At 34.7% G+C, this 18,750-nt stretch overlaps 1 protein-coding gene across 7 annotated transcripts in view; it reads left to right on the top strand.

Moving 5' to 3' along the window:
* UBE3A (ubiquitin protein ligase E3A) overlaps positions 1-18,750 on the top strand; it is a 99,082-nt gene that overhangs the window by 9,196 nt on the left and 71,136 nt on the right. For 3 of the 7 annotated variants that reach the window (XM_055326081.1, XM_055326079.1, XM_055326078.1), the window contains exons 2-3: positions 15,185-15,248; positions 17,381-17,500. The exons of 2 other annotated variants lie outside the window; for them this stretch is intronic. In XM_055326081.1, the coding sequence (XP_055182056.1) occupies positions 17,481-17,500 (20 nt within the window). In that variant the 5' untranslated portion in view covers positions 15,185-15,248; positions 17,381-17,480. Of the gene's footprint in view, positions 1-15,184; positions 15,249-16,373; positions 16,497-17,380; positions 17,501-18,750 lie in introns of all 7 variants that reach the window. 2 more of the 7 variants (XM_055326080.1, XM_055326082.1) reach the window with 2 other exon arrangements.

The following is an 18,750-nucleotide window of genomic DNA, read 5'->3' as shown; positions in this document are numbered from 1 at the left end:
TTTCATAATCATTTAAAACTGGTTTATCAGATTCCTTTGGAGATATTATTTGGAATTGCATTGAATATATATTGAGAATTGATGTGGTTCATTTTGTTATTTATTTGATTCTTCTGTATTTTGCATTTTTCTACATAAGTGCCTTTTACACATATCTTATGTTTGTTCTTAGATATTTGATTAATGTTTTTACATTTAAATAGCATCTTCTTTTAATAACATTTGGTTGTTGCTGGTATTGATTTTGTATCCATCAATTTGGATGAACTCCATCATTTCTAATAGTTTTTAATTCTTTTGGATTATTGTGAACAAATTACAATTCTGTCTTTTCAAGTGATCTTTTAAAAATATAATTCTAACCTTGTTACTTTCTATTTAAAGTTTTTCTTTGACTTGCCATTGCTTTTAGAGTAAAATTCAAAAACCATTATTAGTTAACAAAGTCCCACGTGATCTAGATTTTCTACTTCTTCAGCCTTACCTTTCTCCACACTCCCTATTGAACAGAACCATCCAACAGTACTGACCTTTTCAGTGTTTTGAGCTGTCCAACCTGTTTCTTTGCCAAACCCTTTGCCACTGCACATTTGGGCAACAAATTTCACCCATCCTTTAGGTCTCAGGGAATACTGCTAAATATTCCATAGTATTACTCAGGGAAGCCTTCTCTGAAGAATCCTCTTGTACTCACTGGTTTTAGTGCTTCCTTGTATTATGCTGTTATTGAATCCTGCTTTTTCTAAGTACATAATTTCAACTGCAATTATGTAATTTCTTTACTATTGAGTTGATTGTATGAGAAAAGTAAATGGTTCTCTATTTAAATGATTTTTTTACAGTAATCTTTAAACCAAATATGGGGCTCCCACAACCCCAAGATCAAGAGTCGGTGTTCCACCTTACTGAGCCAGCGAGTTGTTCCCTCTCTTTTTTTTAATGTGCAATTTCAAGCATTTGTGAGTGTTGGGTGAATGAATGAATGTTCGTGTACTGATTGTTCTAGAAATATTACGCCAGTTGGTAGCTAATCAAAAGAATGAAACTACTTTGAGGTATTTTACTGCACATTAATAGAAAATTAAATGCCCTCAATTTTTACTATTTATGTCCTTCAAGTGTGGCTGGTCTTTAGAACAACAATTTTCTGTTTTTAATAGAAGCAGTTTAGTTCACTTAAAATTATATGTGGTAAGTTTTCTTAAAAGCAGTTTGAAGTTAAATTAGAAGCCAGTGGTCTTTTGTTATCCTTAAGTCAGATTTTATGAGTTTGATACACAGGTGAAATAAAATAAATCTGCAAGTATGTGTTCATGATTATTTCAAGGAAAACCCACCTACCTTTAGTTATTTTAGTATCTTGTACTATACATCTTTGTGTGTGTGTGTATGTGTGCGCGCGCACGTGCTTGCGTGTATAACACAGGCTGAAAGCTAGCATAATTCGGGGTGTAATTTTAGGTTAGGCACTATATAAGATTGAACTCGAACTATCGTGCAAAAAGAACCCAGGGGAAAATTTCACGGTAGCAAGCCCTTGGGACTACATGGCACATTTGCTTCTATTTTCAGTTCATAGAATAGTTGACTAGAATGAGTGATTTATCATTAAAACTAGGAAATTGAAATAATTCTGGTGACTTAGAATTTCTAAAGGATCTCTGTAGATGACACTTGATCTACACTTAGATAAGATATGCTCACTGCTGGTAATCATGTGATAAAATAAGTGTGTAAAGATAACCTTATTGGGGGAAAATAACATTATTGACCTATCATGAGTCTGCTTTCTATAGTTATTCAGATAGGTAAATAAGCATAATTTAATTAATTTCTAAAATGTTCACAGAACCCAGAGGGAGGGCAGACCAGTTATTTTAGAGAGTTCAGTTCTTTTCCAGTGCACAGTGATTGTGATCCCAGAGTTCTCCTATGTATAACTGATTGTACAACCTAGATTTGCAGCACACTCTCAATTTTAAGTATTAGATTATTCCTATAAATCATAAAACCAAAAATTCCAACATTTTCATATTTCCAGAGAGCCTCCTTTATTTCCTGGTTGGTTGTCCCCCTCCCCCCATATTGGTGTGTAGAATTATTTTCGACTGAGGAAGTACAGGTAGATAGGTGTATATTTTTAAGTACAAAAATAAATGAACGTTTCCTCTCCCTTTCTTAGCTAATTCTAAAACATAACAGTTGTTCAATGTAAGTGTGGAAAAACATAAAATTGCCTGGCAAATACCAAACAAGTATATCCGTAACTATAGGTACATGCAGCTTTTATCCTTTCTTGAGAAATTAAAAAAAAAAAAAACAACAACAAAACACTGTAGTTTTTACAGTTTCTAACTTTATTGAGATATAATTCACATAACCATAAGATTCACCCTTTATTTTTTATACAGATTTTATTTATTCATGAGAGAGAGAGGCAGAGATACAGGCAGAGGGAGAAGCAGGCTCAATGCAGGGAGCCTGACATGGGACTTGATCCCGGGACCCCAGGACCACACCCTGAGCCAAAGGCAAACACTCAACAGCTGAGCCACCCAGCCATCCCAGATTCACCCTTTTAAAGCATACATTTCAGTTTTAGTATATTTGGGTTGTAGTATATTCAGTATATTTGGGTTTTAGTGTATCTACTACCACTAATAGAACATTTTCATCATCCCCAAAAGAAACCCTGTACCAGTTAGTAGTCATTCCCTATTCCCTTGTCCTCCAGCCTCTTACAAACTCTAATCTGCATGCTTTCTATGAATTTGCCTGTTCTAGACATTTCATATACAAGAAATCATGAAATACGAGCCCCTTTTGTGTATGGTTTCTTTTTGCATAGTATTTTTAACTTTTTTTTAATGGCTGAATAGTATTATACTATGAATGTGCGAACTGTTCAGCCATCAGTTGATAAATCTATTTGGATTGTGTCTTTTTTCGTATGAATCACATTGCTATAAACATTCATATACAGACTTTTGTGTGAACATATATGTTCAGCTCTCTTTGGTATATATATCTAGAGAAACTGCTGGGTCATGAGATATCTATGTTTAATATTTTGAAGAGCTACCAAAATCCTCCAAAGTGACTGCATCATTTTACAGTTGCATCAGTAATGTATGAAGGTTCTTTCTGATAGCTCTACTTACATGCCAAAGATGATTGTCTCTATTTTAGTAATTTTTGTGTGTGAAGGTTTCTCTTTGTGGTTTTGATTTGCATTTGCTTAATGATTAATGATAACATTTCATGTGCTGATTGGCCCTCTTTGGAGAAGATCTACTCATATCCTTTCCTGTGTTTTAATTGGGTCATTTTTTCTTTTTACTGGGCTTTAAGCATTTTTTATATGTTCAGATGCAAGTCCCTTATCAGATAGATGATTTCCAACTATTTCTCTTCATGCTATAGGCTGTCTTTTCACTTTCATGATTGTTTCCATGAAGCACCCAAGTTTTAATTTTTGATGAAGTCCAACTTACAAATTTTTCTTTTGTTGCCTTTGGTGTTAAGAAACCATTACCTAATCTGAGGTCATAAAGGTTTATGTCTGTTTTCTCTAAGACTTTTTAGTTTTAGTTCTACATTTAGGTCTGTCACCTGTTCTAAGTGAATTTTTGGATATGGTGTGATAAGTTTAGATCTGGAATGCGTTTGGGATGTTTTTGGATATGGTATACAAATACCTATCTTTCATTTTTTTTCCACTTGGGTAGCCAATTTTTTAGACCACTTGAGGGATCCTTTGCTCATTGATTTAAAATGCTGCCTTTTTATTTCATTCTATTTTTTTTAAAGATTATTTATTTTAGAGTAGTGGAGGAGCATAGGGAGAGGGAGAGGAATTGCAAGCAGACTCTGTTGAGCATGTAGCCCAGTTTGGGGCCCAATTCCACGACCCTGAGATCATGACCTAAACTAAAACCAAGAATTGTATGCTTAACCAACTCAACCACCCAGGAACTCCAAAATGCCACGCTTTTATAAACTAAAAAAATGAAGTATAATTTGTATCCTATAATGTATACATTTTTTAAGTATATAGTTTTATGTATTTTGATGCATGTATATACTGTAACAACTACCACAGTTAAGATACAGAACATTTGAGTTACTCCCCAAAAATGTTACTTTGGTAGTCATTCTTCCCTTTTTTTTTTTTTTTTAAATTTTTTTTTTTCATTCTTCCCTTTTTGCTCTGGGCAACCATTGATCTGCTTGCTAGTTTTCCCTTTTCTAGAATTGCATATAAATAATATGGTAAGTTATGTACTCTTTTTTTGTTTGTTTGGCTTTGTTCCTTCAATACATATTTGAGATTCCTCCATTTTGTGTTTATCAGTTTTTTTTTTTTCAAATATAGTGTGGCTGTGCCACAGTTTACTTATTTATTTGGTGAACATTTAGATTTTTTCCACCACTAGGATGTTGTGAGAAAAGGTACTCTTTGCATGTGTCTTTGAACATACTTTCATTTATCCAGGGTAAACAACTTAAACTGGAATTATTAGATCATATAGGTTTATGTTTGAATTTATAAGGAATTATTTTCCAAATAGTTATGCTATTTTGCATTCCCACCAGCACTGTTCTTTCAAATCCTTGTCAGCATTTGATATCCTCAAATGGCAGACATTCTGATGGTTGTGTAATCCATTGCAGTTTCTTTTTCTTTAACTGTAAAATACACATAACATAAAATCCACCATTTTAAACCATTTTTAAGTGTACAGTTCAGTGGCATAAAATACATGCATGTTGTTTTGCAGCCATCACTCTTACTTATGTCTGGAACTTTCTCATCATCCCAAATTCAAATAGTAACACTCCCTTGCCTCCTTGTCTTTCCCCTCTCTCCAGCCTCTGGTGACCACTGTTCTACTTTCTGTCTCTAAAAATTAGACTGTTCTAGCTACTTACATAAGTGTGATCATATAATATTTGTCCTTTTGCTTCTGGCTTGTTTCACTTACTGTGATATTCTCAAGGCTCACTCATGTTATAGCATGTATCAGAATTTCTATTTTTCTTTTAAGTTTGATTTATTTTTGAGGGAGGGAGCATGAATGCAGGAGGAGAGGGGAGAGGAAGGTGCAAATCAGACTCCCAGCCCAGAGCTGGGCTCCATCTATCTCATGGCTCTGAGATCATCACCTGAGCTGAAATCAAGTCAGGTGGTCAAATCACTAAGCCACACAGGAGCTCCTCCTCCCTTTTAAGGCTGAATATTATTTCCTTCTATGTAAAAATACCACATTTTGTTTAGCCATTCATTCACTGGACACTTGGATCTTCTTGTATGTTTAGTTCTTGGGTATATACCTAGGAATGATATTGCTTGGTCATATGGTAATTCTGTTTAATTTTTGGGGGAAATCAGCGTATCATTTTCCATGTAAGGTGTACCCATTTTACGTTCCTACCAGCAATCAGAAAAAGATTCCAGTTTCTCCACATCTTTGCTAACACTTGATATTTTGTTATTTTTCAAAAAATTTTTTAAAATTTTTATTTATTTATGACAGAGAGAGAGAGAGGCAGAGACAGAGGCAGAGGGAGAAGCAGGCTCCATGCACCGGGAGCCCGACGTGGGATTCGATCCCGGGTCTCCAGGATCGCGCCTGGGCCAAAGGCAGGCGCTAAACCGCTGTGCCACCCAGGGTTCCCTATTTTGTTTTTTTTAAAAAATAATTTTCATACTAAAGGGCGTGAAGTATCATAGTTTTTACATTTCCCTGATGAATGATGTTGAGAAGTTGTCATGTGTTTATTGGCCATCTGCGTATTACCTTTTGTGAGTACCCAGATACTTTGCTCATTCTTTTCGGGATACAAATGCTTTATTAGATACATGTATTTCTTCTGTGTCATTACTGATTTTTTTTTTTGGTCAATTATTTTATTAATTACTAAGAACACTTCAACCATAATTGTGAACTTGTTATCTTTTCTTTCAGGACTGTCCATTTGGTCTCATGTATTTTGAAGCTCCAGCTGTCATGTGCATTCATATTTAGGACTGTTAGATACCTTTGAATTGATTCTTTATTGTTATGAAATATCTCTGTGGTCCTCTATTAATGTTCATTGTCCTAAGGTTTACTTCGTCTGGTATTAGTATAACCACTCTTCCTTGTGATGATTCATGTTTACATATTACATCTTTTCCAACTTCTCTGTATAGTGTTTCTTTTAGACTGTGTATAGTTGCATCTTTTTGATTTTTACAATTTCTTGCTTTCTGAGTGTTTAGTCCATTTACATTTATTATACTTGACTACATGATTGGGTTTAAGACTACCAAGTTACTGTTCATTTCTATTCCATCTACGTTCTTTTTTCTCCTCTTTCCTGTTTTCTTTTGGATTGAGCATTTTTATAGAAGTCTGTTTGATCTTTGCTATTAGCTTATACTTTCTCTGCCCCCAGGGGTTGTACTAGTATTTACAGTATATCCCTTAATTTGTATCAGTCTATTTTCAGAAATATACTTCTTAGAGTATATTGTGAGAATTCTAATAGAGTATAAATTTGTTTACTCTCCTCTGTCATCCTTTGGGTATTGTTGTCTTATATTTTACTTCTATGTAAGTTATAAATTCCACAATCTTACTTGTAATTATTTATTTTTAAAAATTCTATTTATTTATTCATGAAAGACCCAGAGAGAGAGAGGCAGAGACATAGGCAGAGGGAAAAACAGGCTCTGCAAAGGGAGCCTGATGCAGTACTTGATCCCAGAACCCTAGGATCACACCCTGAGCCAAAGGCAGAAGCTCAACCACTGAGCCACCCAGGCATCCCTGTAATCATTTCTTTTATTTTTTATTTTTTTAATTAGTTCTTTTAAATGACCAGTTGTTTTGTAAAGAAATTTAAAAATTAAAAAAAAACAGGTTATTAAACCAGATTTATCAACATTTTTTTGATATTTATGCTCATCTTTACCATTTTTATTTTCCTTTGTGTAGTTTTCTTTATGTAGATGATGTTTTCTATCTTGTGTTATTTCTCTTCTACTTGAAGAATTTAAAATTTTTTGAAGTGCAAATACATGAGCCAGAAAACTTTCAGGTTTTATTAGCATGAAAATGCCTTAATTTCTTTATTACTTTATTAGGAAAATACTCCAACTCAAGTGTGAAATAATTGTAGAATATAATTCCACAATTAACATTTTTCTTTGTGTTGTATCTGTCCATTATTTGTTTTAATTCTTAGAGGCTTTTCAAAGTAAGTTGCAGTTATTATTATTCCTCATCCTTAACTTCAGCATGTATGTTGTTAACTAAAGCTTAGTAATTTATTATTAGATAACTTTAGTATATTGAATTTAACTGATTTTAGTATATTATTCCAGTTATTTATTTCTGTGTAATAAATCACCCTTAAACATCAGCATTTAGTTTGCTTATGAGTCTGTGCTTTGTGCATACTGGAAGGCACAGCTTTGTCTTGGCTTCAAGTATGTCACAGTGGCTTGATAACTGGTGTAACTTGATAACTGGAGGCTAGAATTATCTGAAGGATGGTTCACAAATCTGGAGATTGATGCTGGCTGTTAGAACTTCAGCTAGAGTTCAGATCTAGAACACTTAAATGTTGCCTTTATATGTGGTCACTTGGCTTCCTTACCAGGTGGCTGACTTATTCAATATATGGTGACTAAATTCTAAGAGTATCTTAAAAGAGCAAGGCGGAAGTACATGGCATTTTTATAACCTAGCATTAAGTCACACAGCACCATACTCTTGATTCAAAGATCACAGAGGCCACTCATATTGAAGAAGAAGGGACATAGACCCCACCACCTGATGGGAGAATGCCAGTGTTAAGCTTGTAAGAATAGCATGTGTTATGGATTATATTGTGTGGTGACCATATTTGGAAAATAAAATCTGCCAAATATACATACCATTCCATGAGAGTTTTGACAAACATGTACACCTTTGCAATCCAGCCTATACCCATTTCTAGTCAGTTTTTTCCTCCAAATCAACCATTGTTCTGATAACTTTCATCTTAGATTAGTTTAGCTTGCATTAGAATTTCATATGAATGATATATTAATTTGTATGAGGTTTTTTTTATTCAGCATAGTATTTTTGAGATTCATCCGTGTTACTGCATGTATAAGTTGTTTGTACCTTCATTCTTATACTGTTTTCAGTTCTTAGCTGTTATGAATAAAGCTAAAATGAATAATTCTTTAAAGTTTGTGTGAATATAATATCTTTTCTCTTGGGTAAATGCCTAGGAATGTAATTTTTGGGTAATAGGATAATTATAATGCCAGATCTTTTCCCCAAATTCATTTGTTTTGTTTTATACTCCTACTAACAATAAATGAGATTTCCAGTTGCCCAGTGTTGTTAACATTTAGTTGTTTTGATATAGCCATTCTAGTAGTTGTATAGTAGTTTCTCTTCATTATTTTGGAGGGCAGTTTCACTTGATACATAATTCTAGATTGACTTTTTTTTTCAGTCTTTGTTTCTTTTTTTTAAAAAAATTATATACATTTTTAAAGATATTTATATTTATTTATTTATTTATTTATTTATTTATTATTATTTTAGAGCATGTGTGCATAAGCTGGGGGAGGGCAGTGTAGGAGGAAGAGAGAGGGGGAAAGAATCTCAAGCTGACTTTGCAGTGAGCCTGGAGCCCAGTGCAGGGCTTGATCCTGTGTCCCCAAGATCACGACCTGAGCCAGAAACCAAGTCAGACACTTAACCAACTTAGCAACGTAGGTGCTCCATGTTAGCCTTTGTTTCTGATGAGAAGTCTGTGGTTATGCTTACCTTCTTTCCCTGTATTTGAAGTCTTTTCTTCCCCTCTCTCCCCCTTTTAAGATTTTTCTCTTTATCCCTGATTTCATTTGTGATTATCCTGCTTAGGATTTGCTCAGTTTTTCTTTTTGCATGTGTTTTTTTGATCTGTTCATTTATAGTTTTATCAAATTTGAAGTGTCAGTCATTGTTTCTTTTTTAAATCACCTCCCCTCCTCTTACACAGTCTCTTTTTCTTGGGACTCCAGTTACATGTGTATTAGACCAATTGATCTGGTCTCAGGTCATTAACATTTTTAGTCTTTGTGTCTCTCTGCTTCAATTTGCTTTGTTTTCGGTTTCATTGTTTTTTTTCTTCCTACAGTGGCAAATACTTTCAGATATCTTAGTTTGTATTTCTAAAACTTCCATTTGGTTTTTATGTTTTCTGTTTCTTACTCATTCAGCCTTCAATTTTTGAGCATATTTAGAATAGTATTTGAAAACCTTTATCTACTGGTTTCATCAGTTCTTTCATTTCAGGGTCCATTGATTATCGGTTTTTCTTTTGGTTCTAGGTCATATTTCTGTTTTCATAGTTACTTATTGGGTGCTGCGCATTGTTGTTCCCCCCCCCCCCTTTTTTAAGATTTTATGTATTTATTCATGAGAGACAGAGAGGCAGAGGGAGAAGCAGGCTACATGCAGGGAGCCTGATGTGGGACTTGATCCCGGGACTCCAGGATCATCATGCCCTGAGCTGAAGACAGACGCCCAACCACTGACCCACCCATGCATCCCAAGGATGCTGCACATTGTAATAGTCTGTTGTTGAGTGACTGGATTTTGTTGCCTTTTTAGAGTATTAAATTTTGTTTTGGCAGCCAGCTAAGTAACTTGCTGGCCACTTTGATCAAGGCTGTATTAGGGTGTGTCTTCAGAAGGCTATATTTAAGGCTAGTAGCTACTATAAAGGCATGGCCCTTTTTAGTTCTTTACAAAATGTCCCCAGTGTTAGTATGTTCTCTTCACTCTGGTTGGGGGGGCGGAGTTTAGGGATTTCCCAGTCCTGAATGAGCTGGGAATATTTCAACTCACTACTCTTCTTTGTCTAGCTTCAGGGAATCTTTTGCCTTACAGTTCAGGTGCAGAATCAAAGGACTGCCAAGTGGCAGATTTCTGGAACGTTTTTTCTGTGTAGCTGCTCTCTTCTCACTCGGTTTTGCAAATTCTATCCTTCAGCCTCTGGAATGCTTGAGTTCTTGGTTTTCACTTTAGTGATACTGTTGTCCTCTGATTAGGTTTTCCCTACATTGGCTACATATTGAAAAGTGCCTCTAGGCAGAAATCTGAGCACGGGGTGAGGGGGCTCATTTTATTTCTGTTGGTTCTCTCTTGAATCATAGTCCTGCACTGCCTGTTATCCAGCGCAGGGTCTGAAAACAGGAGTTTCATATAGGTTGTCCAGTTGTTGTTTTCGTGTTTTATTTTGACAAGAAGCAATTGTTAACATACTTTTGGATATTACTCTAGGCCTACCTTCTGTTCCACTTACCTATTTATCTAATGCTTGTACTTTACTGGGTTTTTAAAATAAACATTTGATTGAAATATAATATACATAGAGAAGAGTGCACATAAAATGTACATATAGCTTGTGAACTTTCACACACTAAACACATGTTTAGCCAGCATCCAGATCAAGAAATAACAGCAGCAGCGACTCTGAAGCCTCTTACACTGTTTATTACCTCTCTTCCTCTGGGAGTAACTGCTATCCTATTATTAATTCTAATAGCATAAATTAGATTTGCCTGTTTTTATGCAGTATATCATTAGAATCCACATTTAGTTGTGTCTAGCTTCTCTCACTTAACATTTGTGACATTCATCCATATTGTTGGTTGTAGTCATTGGTAGTTCATGGTAGTTGCTGTATAGTATTCCACTTTAGGTATATACCAGAATTTATTCATTTTACTGTTAGTGGGCATATAATTTTGTTACTCTTGGTCTGAGACTACTTAAAACATTGCTATTCTAAACATTCCACTAAATACGTACTCATTTCTGTTTGATGCATACTTAGGAATGGAATTTTTAAGTCCCCGAGTATGCATGCACTTAATTTTAGTAAATATTGTCAGTCTTTTGAGAGTTGTACTGATTGTAATTACACTATTTAATATTCTGGGTTTAATCTCAGGTAAAATGATTTTCTTGATTATTCTGGTATGCTTGGTCTTCAGAATTTTATTAAATTGGCATTGGATTAAACTTGTGTTAATTGGGAAGAAAATAATACCCTTGTTTGTTTCTACATGAATTCCATTTGGAACTAGCCCAAAATTCTTCAGGCCATGGATCCTGATTTTTTTTTTTTTTAAATTGAGGGGAGATATGTTGTTAGGAGAACATACTCTCCATTACTATAAGAATAAAAATTTAGATAAAGATGAGCTGTATCATGAACCAGTTTACAGCGGGAAGGACTGATATATGTACACAGATAGCTATAAGGTAGAAAATTATACATATAGGGTAGAAATTAATGTGTGTATAGTAAGACCCAAAAGACAGTGGTTATTTACAGAAGAGTTTAGAGAACCCTATGAGATACAACCTTTAGAGTGAATAGAGTTTTTAATAAGGTATGATAGATTGTTGGGGGCTGGAGTTTAGTTAGCAAAGGATAGGGAAATATGGAGTGAAGTGACCTGAAAAACAAAAGCATTGAAGTCAGAACTACCAATGGCCAGTATGTAATAACCAGTATTCCAATGATAGTACTTGATGATCAAGTAACCTGGTAATAATATTATGTAGTGGGCAATAAGACTTATATGAATGGGTCGGGGTCAGTGGCAAGGATTTCATATGATATGTGGAGTTTGAAATTTATCTTCTAGGTATTGGGGAAGCATAGAATATTTTGAGCTTTACAGTGATATGGCCTAAGTCTGGAAGATAATTCCAGTAGAGGGAGTCAAGGATAAAGGCAAATAGGAAACCAGATGAAGTAATGAGGGTCTGTACCGTTTTGGTGTGCATGGAGAAAAAAAAGGAAGAGTGATTTCAATTTTTTTTTTTATTTATTTATGATAGTCACAGAGAGAGAAAGAGAGAGAGGCAGAGACACAGGCAGAGGGAGAAGCAGGCTCCATGCACCGGGAGCCCAATGTGGGATTCGATCCCGGGTCCCCAGGATCGCGCCCTGGGCCAAAGGCAGGCGCCAAACCGCTGCGCCACCCAGGGATCCCTGGAAGAGTGATTTCAAAGATAAAATTTATAGGGTTTGATTTTAAATTAGAAGGGTGGTACAAGGGAAGGAGTATGGCCAAGACAACTTGGGTTTGAATCATAACCTTATATTTACTAGTTAAATGACCTAAAGCAAATCACCAAAGAGAAAACAGCTCTTTTGTAAGATGTTTATTCTGTGAGCATCTTCAAGCATTAGAAGTGTAAAAATGAATGGTCTAGTCTGGGCTGAAAAGTTTGGGCCAAATTGTGTATAGTTTGGTCTGAAATGTTTGGGAGATTTGGCTTTATTTTGAAAGTGTTGAAATATAGGGGATTTCTGAGGTAGAATTGGTAGCATTGGGTGAGCAATTTACTATACTGGGAAAGGGGCCTTCTCTTTAGAGTATGACTCAAAATTTTCCAGTTTGGGTGACTGGACTGGCAGAGCCATTATCATCTCACTGGGTTTTTCTTAATATGTGTGATAAATGTCTTACAGCTTAGTTTATATGTCACCTCATGAAGAATACCTTTCCTGTCCTCCCAAATTAAGTGAGAACTCTGTGTACACTTATCACATCCTATGTTTCTCCCTCAGAACAGCATTATCCATTGCAGTTGCATAATTTATTGTGGTTTTTATTAATAGTGCCCAGTTTGCCCATTACATGAGGATAAGAGATTATGTCTAGTTTCTTTCACTGTTTTTATCCACTTCATAGGCACTCAAAATCTCTTACACTTTTTAAAATTGAGATATAATTGATGTATAACATTGTATTAGTTTCCACTAGTGGACATTTTTTTGAATGAATGATTAAGAATTTGAAGGTTAAATTATCAACTGATGGTTAGGCTAAATAAAAATAAAGGCTAAATAAAAATGAGAGGGAAAAAATAAAGAGTGGCAACAGTTTTAGTTTGTAACTAGAAGAACAGCAAGATCAGGCACATTTAGGGTGGAGTGAGTTTTTTGGGAAATAACTGAGTTTGATTTTAATGCTAATAATATATCCGAATATCTGTGTACGATTGGTAATTGAGAGTAGCAGTCTTACAACTCAAGAGATAAAGGCATAAAGATGTAGAGTTAAGGGTACTAAGTATAGGGGAGTTATAGAAATAGATGACATTGCACAGATAATTAATTTAGGCTAGTGCAAGAAACTTGGGTGACCAAGAATGAAAGGTAGGAAGATGAAGTAGCAGAAGACCTAGTTGCTGTCACAGGTAGAAGAATATGGGGGGGGGGGTATAGCATTATGGAAGTGAGAGGGAGATGAGGAGTGATTAGTGGTGTGAAATGCTACAGAAATAAAGTAGGATTGGGGCCACCGGATTTAGAATACACAGGAATGATGATGACTTCTATAAGAAAAATGTTAGGTGAAAGGTTTTGTATGTTAGCAGCTGAGCTAATGGTTTTCAGGTCTTTCGTAGGGGTTGTGTTGATTCACAACTCAACAGGGGTTAATGAAGTTGAGGGGATTATGTGGGGATTATATATGAAAGTAGTATTTAAACATTTTAGTTTACAGAATGGATGAGAACAGTCTTCGGTGAGTTGTGACATTTATAAATCTACAAAGCTACAAGTAGCTTTACCTATAAATTTAAGACATAACCATGGTGCAAAGGAGAAGAGAAGTGCTGAGGGAACACAACAAAAAAGTAATAGAAAAGGTAGTCCTTGAAATTAAGTTTTGACCTAGGCTTAGAAGGAGGTGAAGGAAATAGGCTGTTGGAGAGGAGTTGAAGCGCATACCAGATGTAGTAATAATAATATAGAGACATATGTATATGTGTGTTGTGCATATATAGTGTGAGAATAGGCAGATGGACCATTGTAAGAATAATGAAAATATTAGAGGGGCAGATGAATGTATACCAGTAAAGGCATTTCTTAATTAGATTGGATTTCTTAGATTATTAATTATTAGACTGAGCCATCTGTTGAAGAGGGACACAGATACAAAAATAAAGTCGTTAGGGTGCTAATGGTTTGCAGAGACTAACATTTCTGGTTCTTACAGTTTCTCTTATCCTGTATCATTCTAGATTTGGTATATTTCCCTGTAATTTTGTGTTCTTAATCTTCTAAGGCAGGGTTTTTCAAATTGAGATCTGTGTATTGCCTGAAATATATGTTAAAAATACAATTCATGCACCTCTACTTTGTGTACTGAATCAGTCTCTGAAAGTAAAGATCAAGTATCCACTTTTTACAGATTTCCCCAGCTGATTCTATTCCTGAATAGATTGAGACTTGGTCCTCTAAGGTCTTAAAACTTGGGTAATTGAAAAAAGATGTGTTTATATGCTGTGCATTCATTTTCTACCATCAACCTATAGGCCACTGAGTGATTTTCTTAGTCTTTGGGAGTTTGTTTCTTTATATATGATTAAAGGAGATGGATTAAAAGATTGTAGTTCTTATTCCACTGAGAAATGCTCTGATCATTAACAAATGAGTTAAGAATTTATAGTGATTGTTTGGACACATGCTTCAAGCTCAGAATTTGTTTTTTTAATGATCAAGTTTTGATAGACATGTTAAATATTTGATTTAAAGAAATAATCATTGCTGTGTATTGAGCTCCTTTTAAGTACCAGTAAGCATTGTCCTACATACTTTGAAAACATTTTCTCTAAAATTCACAACAACCTGAGGCCTGAGACTGACTCAAAAGACAAAAGGACTTGCCCAAGGTTGCTAATCTAGGAGGCAGTGGGCAGATGCCTGTATAATGTACCTAACATAGCAGATGCTCAGCATAGAGAATTTAAGTAAAAGCTAAATGGTTATAGGTGTCTGAAGGAATTAGAGGCATATAGTCAAACAGTTTTCATATATTCTCAGCCCTTTTGGAGGGAGGAAAGAATAAAGAAATGGTATACTGTCAGCTCTGTGGATGAATATGGAAAATATGGCTCTGCCAGCTGAAAGCACCAAGGCAACAGAACCTGTCTAACCACCCTTGCATGTGTCCTGGCAACAGCATTAGGGACACTTGTATGGTTTTGGATATTCATAAATATTACAAAAATGAATTTCCTTTCAATGGATTTTTTTGGGATTTTTTTTATTTTTTATTTTTATTTTTTTTAGTTTATCCAGTTTTTGTGAAAAGAATTGAGTGAGGTGTTTTATATTTTAGGTTAAAAATCTGTAAGAACCTGATTTTAGAATTCACCAGCTCCTCAGAAGTTTGGCGAAATATGGTATGTTGCTGTTTTTATATTTTAGAATTCAAAACTGCATGTATATCTTAATGTCATGGTTAGAATAGTGACAAACATTTTCAGCAAATTTGGGTGCCTACCATTTTTAAAGCATTGTGCTAGGTGTTAACTCACTGTGCTACCAGGTAGACTATGAGGGACATAAGTGGGATCCTGAAAGAAATCAGAAGAGGTGAGTGTGTTATGAGAAGTGAAATCTTATGTATGAGAAGATTGAAGGGGGCAGGTTTGGCTGTTAGACGATATGAGTTAATAGTAGCTTCAATTTGTTGAGCTCTTACTATGTGCCAGGTACTGTTCTGAGCAAATTATGTGTTGGTTTGTTCATCTTCAGGACAGCCCTCTGAAAAAGACACTACTCTCATCTTAGTTTTACCTATGAATGCAGTGAGGCTCAGAATGGTTAAGGAACTTGGCCAAGAATTGCCATCTAGGAAATAACCAAACAGGAACTTGAATCCAGGTTGGCTCTGGAGCTTGAGGTTGTTTGTGCTCTGTTGGAATACTGGACCTCATAAAAGAGGAGCCTAGAACTTGACTCAATAATTTTCAAAATACATGTCGCTCTTTAATGAATTAATTTACCTCGATTAGTCAAGAGATTTTAACTTTATTATTTTTATGGTGACATGTTAGAAAGTTAGACTTCTTTGAATCTTCTAAATCTACATACACATTTAGTCTAGTCTTATGAGAGAGAACCCAAGAGAGGGCATTGTTCATTTCAGGGATGCCAATGCCTCTTCCTTATTTGACCTCAGGAATGTCTTAAGCTCTTATTAGGAGACTGGTAGCTCTGATAGGGAAATTATTTCTTTCAGGGGTAATAAGTCTTACTTATTGTAGTCTCCCAAAGTTATTTATATAGACTAAAGAGACTAAGGCCAACCTTCACCCTTATCTGAATTTGAAGCCAAGTTTTTAGGCTGCTGCAGCACTGAACATTTTGACTCTTCTCTTGGTATTTTCAGATATTTTACTATTTTATATTGGGTTTTGGGTCCATGCCAGTAACCACCTTCTATGATTGTCTCTTGTCACTTTGAAAGTGTTAATTATCAAGGGTATTTTTTTTTTCTCATTTTTCCTCAATTCACTTTTCAGATTTGGCCTTGGCTATACAGTTTGATAGGGAAATAATCAAGGGGAAGAACTACTTGCACAAAGAGTTCTCGATCCCGGGTTATTTCAGATCTTTGCCAGAACTATATAGGATTAGGATGCTTGGTAAGTTTGAACCATGACAATCAAGAAAGTTCAGATAAGGCCAAGTAAAGGGATCCAAAGATACTAGATTGAGGGAGGAGGACGTATTTTTATATTTTGCCAATCTCTTTCATGGAATTGAGTATTAGTGGGTTTATGGTTGAGAAAGAATAGAACACATTTTCATGAAGTACCCCAAGAGGTTTGGGCTAATGTTTGATTACCCTACTAAATATAGAATAAGTGGGACTAGACTTGAATGTGTGTGTGTGTGTGTGTGTGTGTATACATATATATAATTATCCATTAAGCATTTAGCTACCTGGAAAACCCTATGACTGTTAGTCTCATTTAAACAATTGCCAAAGAGTGGGATCTCAGTCCATATTCTAAATATTTGCTCAGTTACCTACATATACTTAATGAAACTCTGTATAGTAAAACTAAAACCAAAAAATATTCCAACCCTGGATAGGAAGTCAGTAGATCTGAGTTTTAATCCAAGGTTCAACACTAATTCTAAGATCTTGAGTGAGTCAATTAATCACTCTCAGTCTGCTTAATTTGTTTTTTTGTTTTTCTTAAATTCTTACTCTAGTATCTTTCGTGATCAGGTAGAGCCAAAGTTGTCATGAGACTCAAGCAAGATAACTCACCAAAGTGCTTTTGTAAACTGTAGCACTCCATAAAAGTATAAGAGATTATCACCACATTTTCTCAAGAGATCATTTAAGGGGGAAAAAAATAATGCTGGAAAATAGTCTTTAAAAGCATTTCTATAATAATTACTCTTCTGAAGAATGTTGCATTGACACCTAATTTAAAGCTTTGAAGATTATGTTTTGAACAATGGATTGGGTTTATATATTAAAGTGTTCTAACTAAAGGTTTGTTTAATTTATTAGAGTTATTAAACCTACGCTCAGATCAAGTTAGCAGCTAAACTGGTGTGACAACCTGTTTTTAATCAGTGACTCAAAGCTGTGATCACCCTGATGTCACCGAATGGCCACAGCTTGTAAAAGGTAATTTTGAATGTTATTTTACAGCCTTTAAAAGGCTGTTATTGTAAAGTAAAATACATACTGTACAAAATGAAGAAAATGTATAGTTGGCAGGAATAAGTAGTATACCTAAGTGTTAATGTGCTTCTCCATTTAATATCCTTCCTGAAATATTTTATGCTCCCCCCAGATCTATCTGTATAAGTAAACAGGAAAGTATTTCTCAAGAATGTCAAGCTTTTAAATAAAAAATATCATTCTGAACATTATAAAAGCCATGAAAAAATGCTCAATGTGCATTTAATGTGGTGAGAGTTTTAACTCAAATGCTGCTTTATAAATTTTTACAGGTTTAATAAAACTAATGTAATTTTCTTTCGTAGAGAGTTACAGTGGAGGTAAAAGGAGTGGCTTGCATGCTGGATAAGCTACACCTGTTTTTATTGGAAGTGAGCCTCCATTTGAATGTTCTGGCTCATACTGCAGTATTTAGAGTAGGAAGTATTTTGTGATTACTTTTCTGTAATCCAAATCAAGACCTAAAATAGAGACTCTTCTAAGATTTATTTTTTTATTTTTTAATGTTACTTATTGTTTGTTTTAAAATTCCTTTTCTGGTTTGTTACTGTGACAAACTTTAGGTTAACCTAAATCTGTACTTTTGAGGTTTTTTTCCCCCTTTGATTATATCCTGAATTTGGTAAAACTATGAACATGTACTAGACCCTTACTTCCAAAAACTGGACAGTAAAGAATAAAGAGACTCTATAGTGGGGCCAAAGTAAAGCTTGGAAACTATTGCTAGATGTTAATTTAATAGTTTTGGGAATCTGAATGGTAACTAAGATATGTTTAGGTAAGCTATTCATGATATTACAGAAATAAAAGCAGAATGACTAGAAATTTATTCAACTGTGTACTTTAACATATTACTGTAAGAAAAGTGTTTCTCTTAGTTATTTGTATATTCACTTTTCTCTTAATTAAAAATAATTTCCATTTTGAGTAGAAAACAACTTGCGCTAATAACCATGTTTAAGAGACCCAGGATAGACCTCTTTTAGGGTAATACCTCTTTCAATCCTTTCATATTCTATCCTTCTGTTAGACTGAATTTGTTTAAATTACTTGGTTTGACATATAAATGGTTTTTTGAAGCTCACTTGAATATATGTTAATATTAACTGATAATCCACTTATATTTACAATAATTTGGTGACAGTTTGATGCTAATGTTTACATACTCTTTTGTTTAGGGAACAGAAATTGGA

Source organism: Nyctereutes procyonoides, unplaced genomic scaffold (genome assembly GCF_905146905.1).
Source record: "Nyctereutes procyonoides isolate TBG_1078 unplaced genomic scaffold, NYPRO_anot_genome, whole genome shotgun sequence".
Classification (NCBI taxonomy): domain Eukaryota; kingdom Metazoa; phylum Chordata; class Mammalia; order Carnivora; family Canidae; genus Nyctereutes; species Nyctereutes procyonoides.
This window is presented reverse-complemented; position numbering and strand designations above follow the sequence as displayed.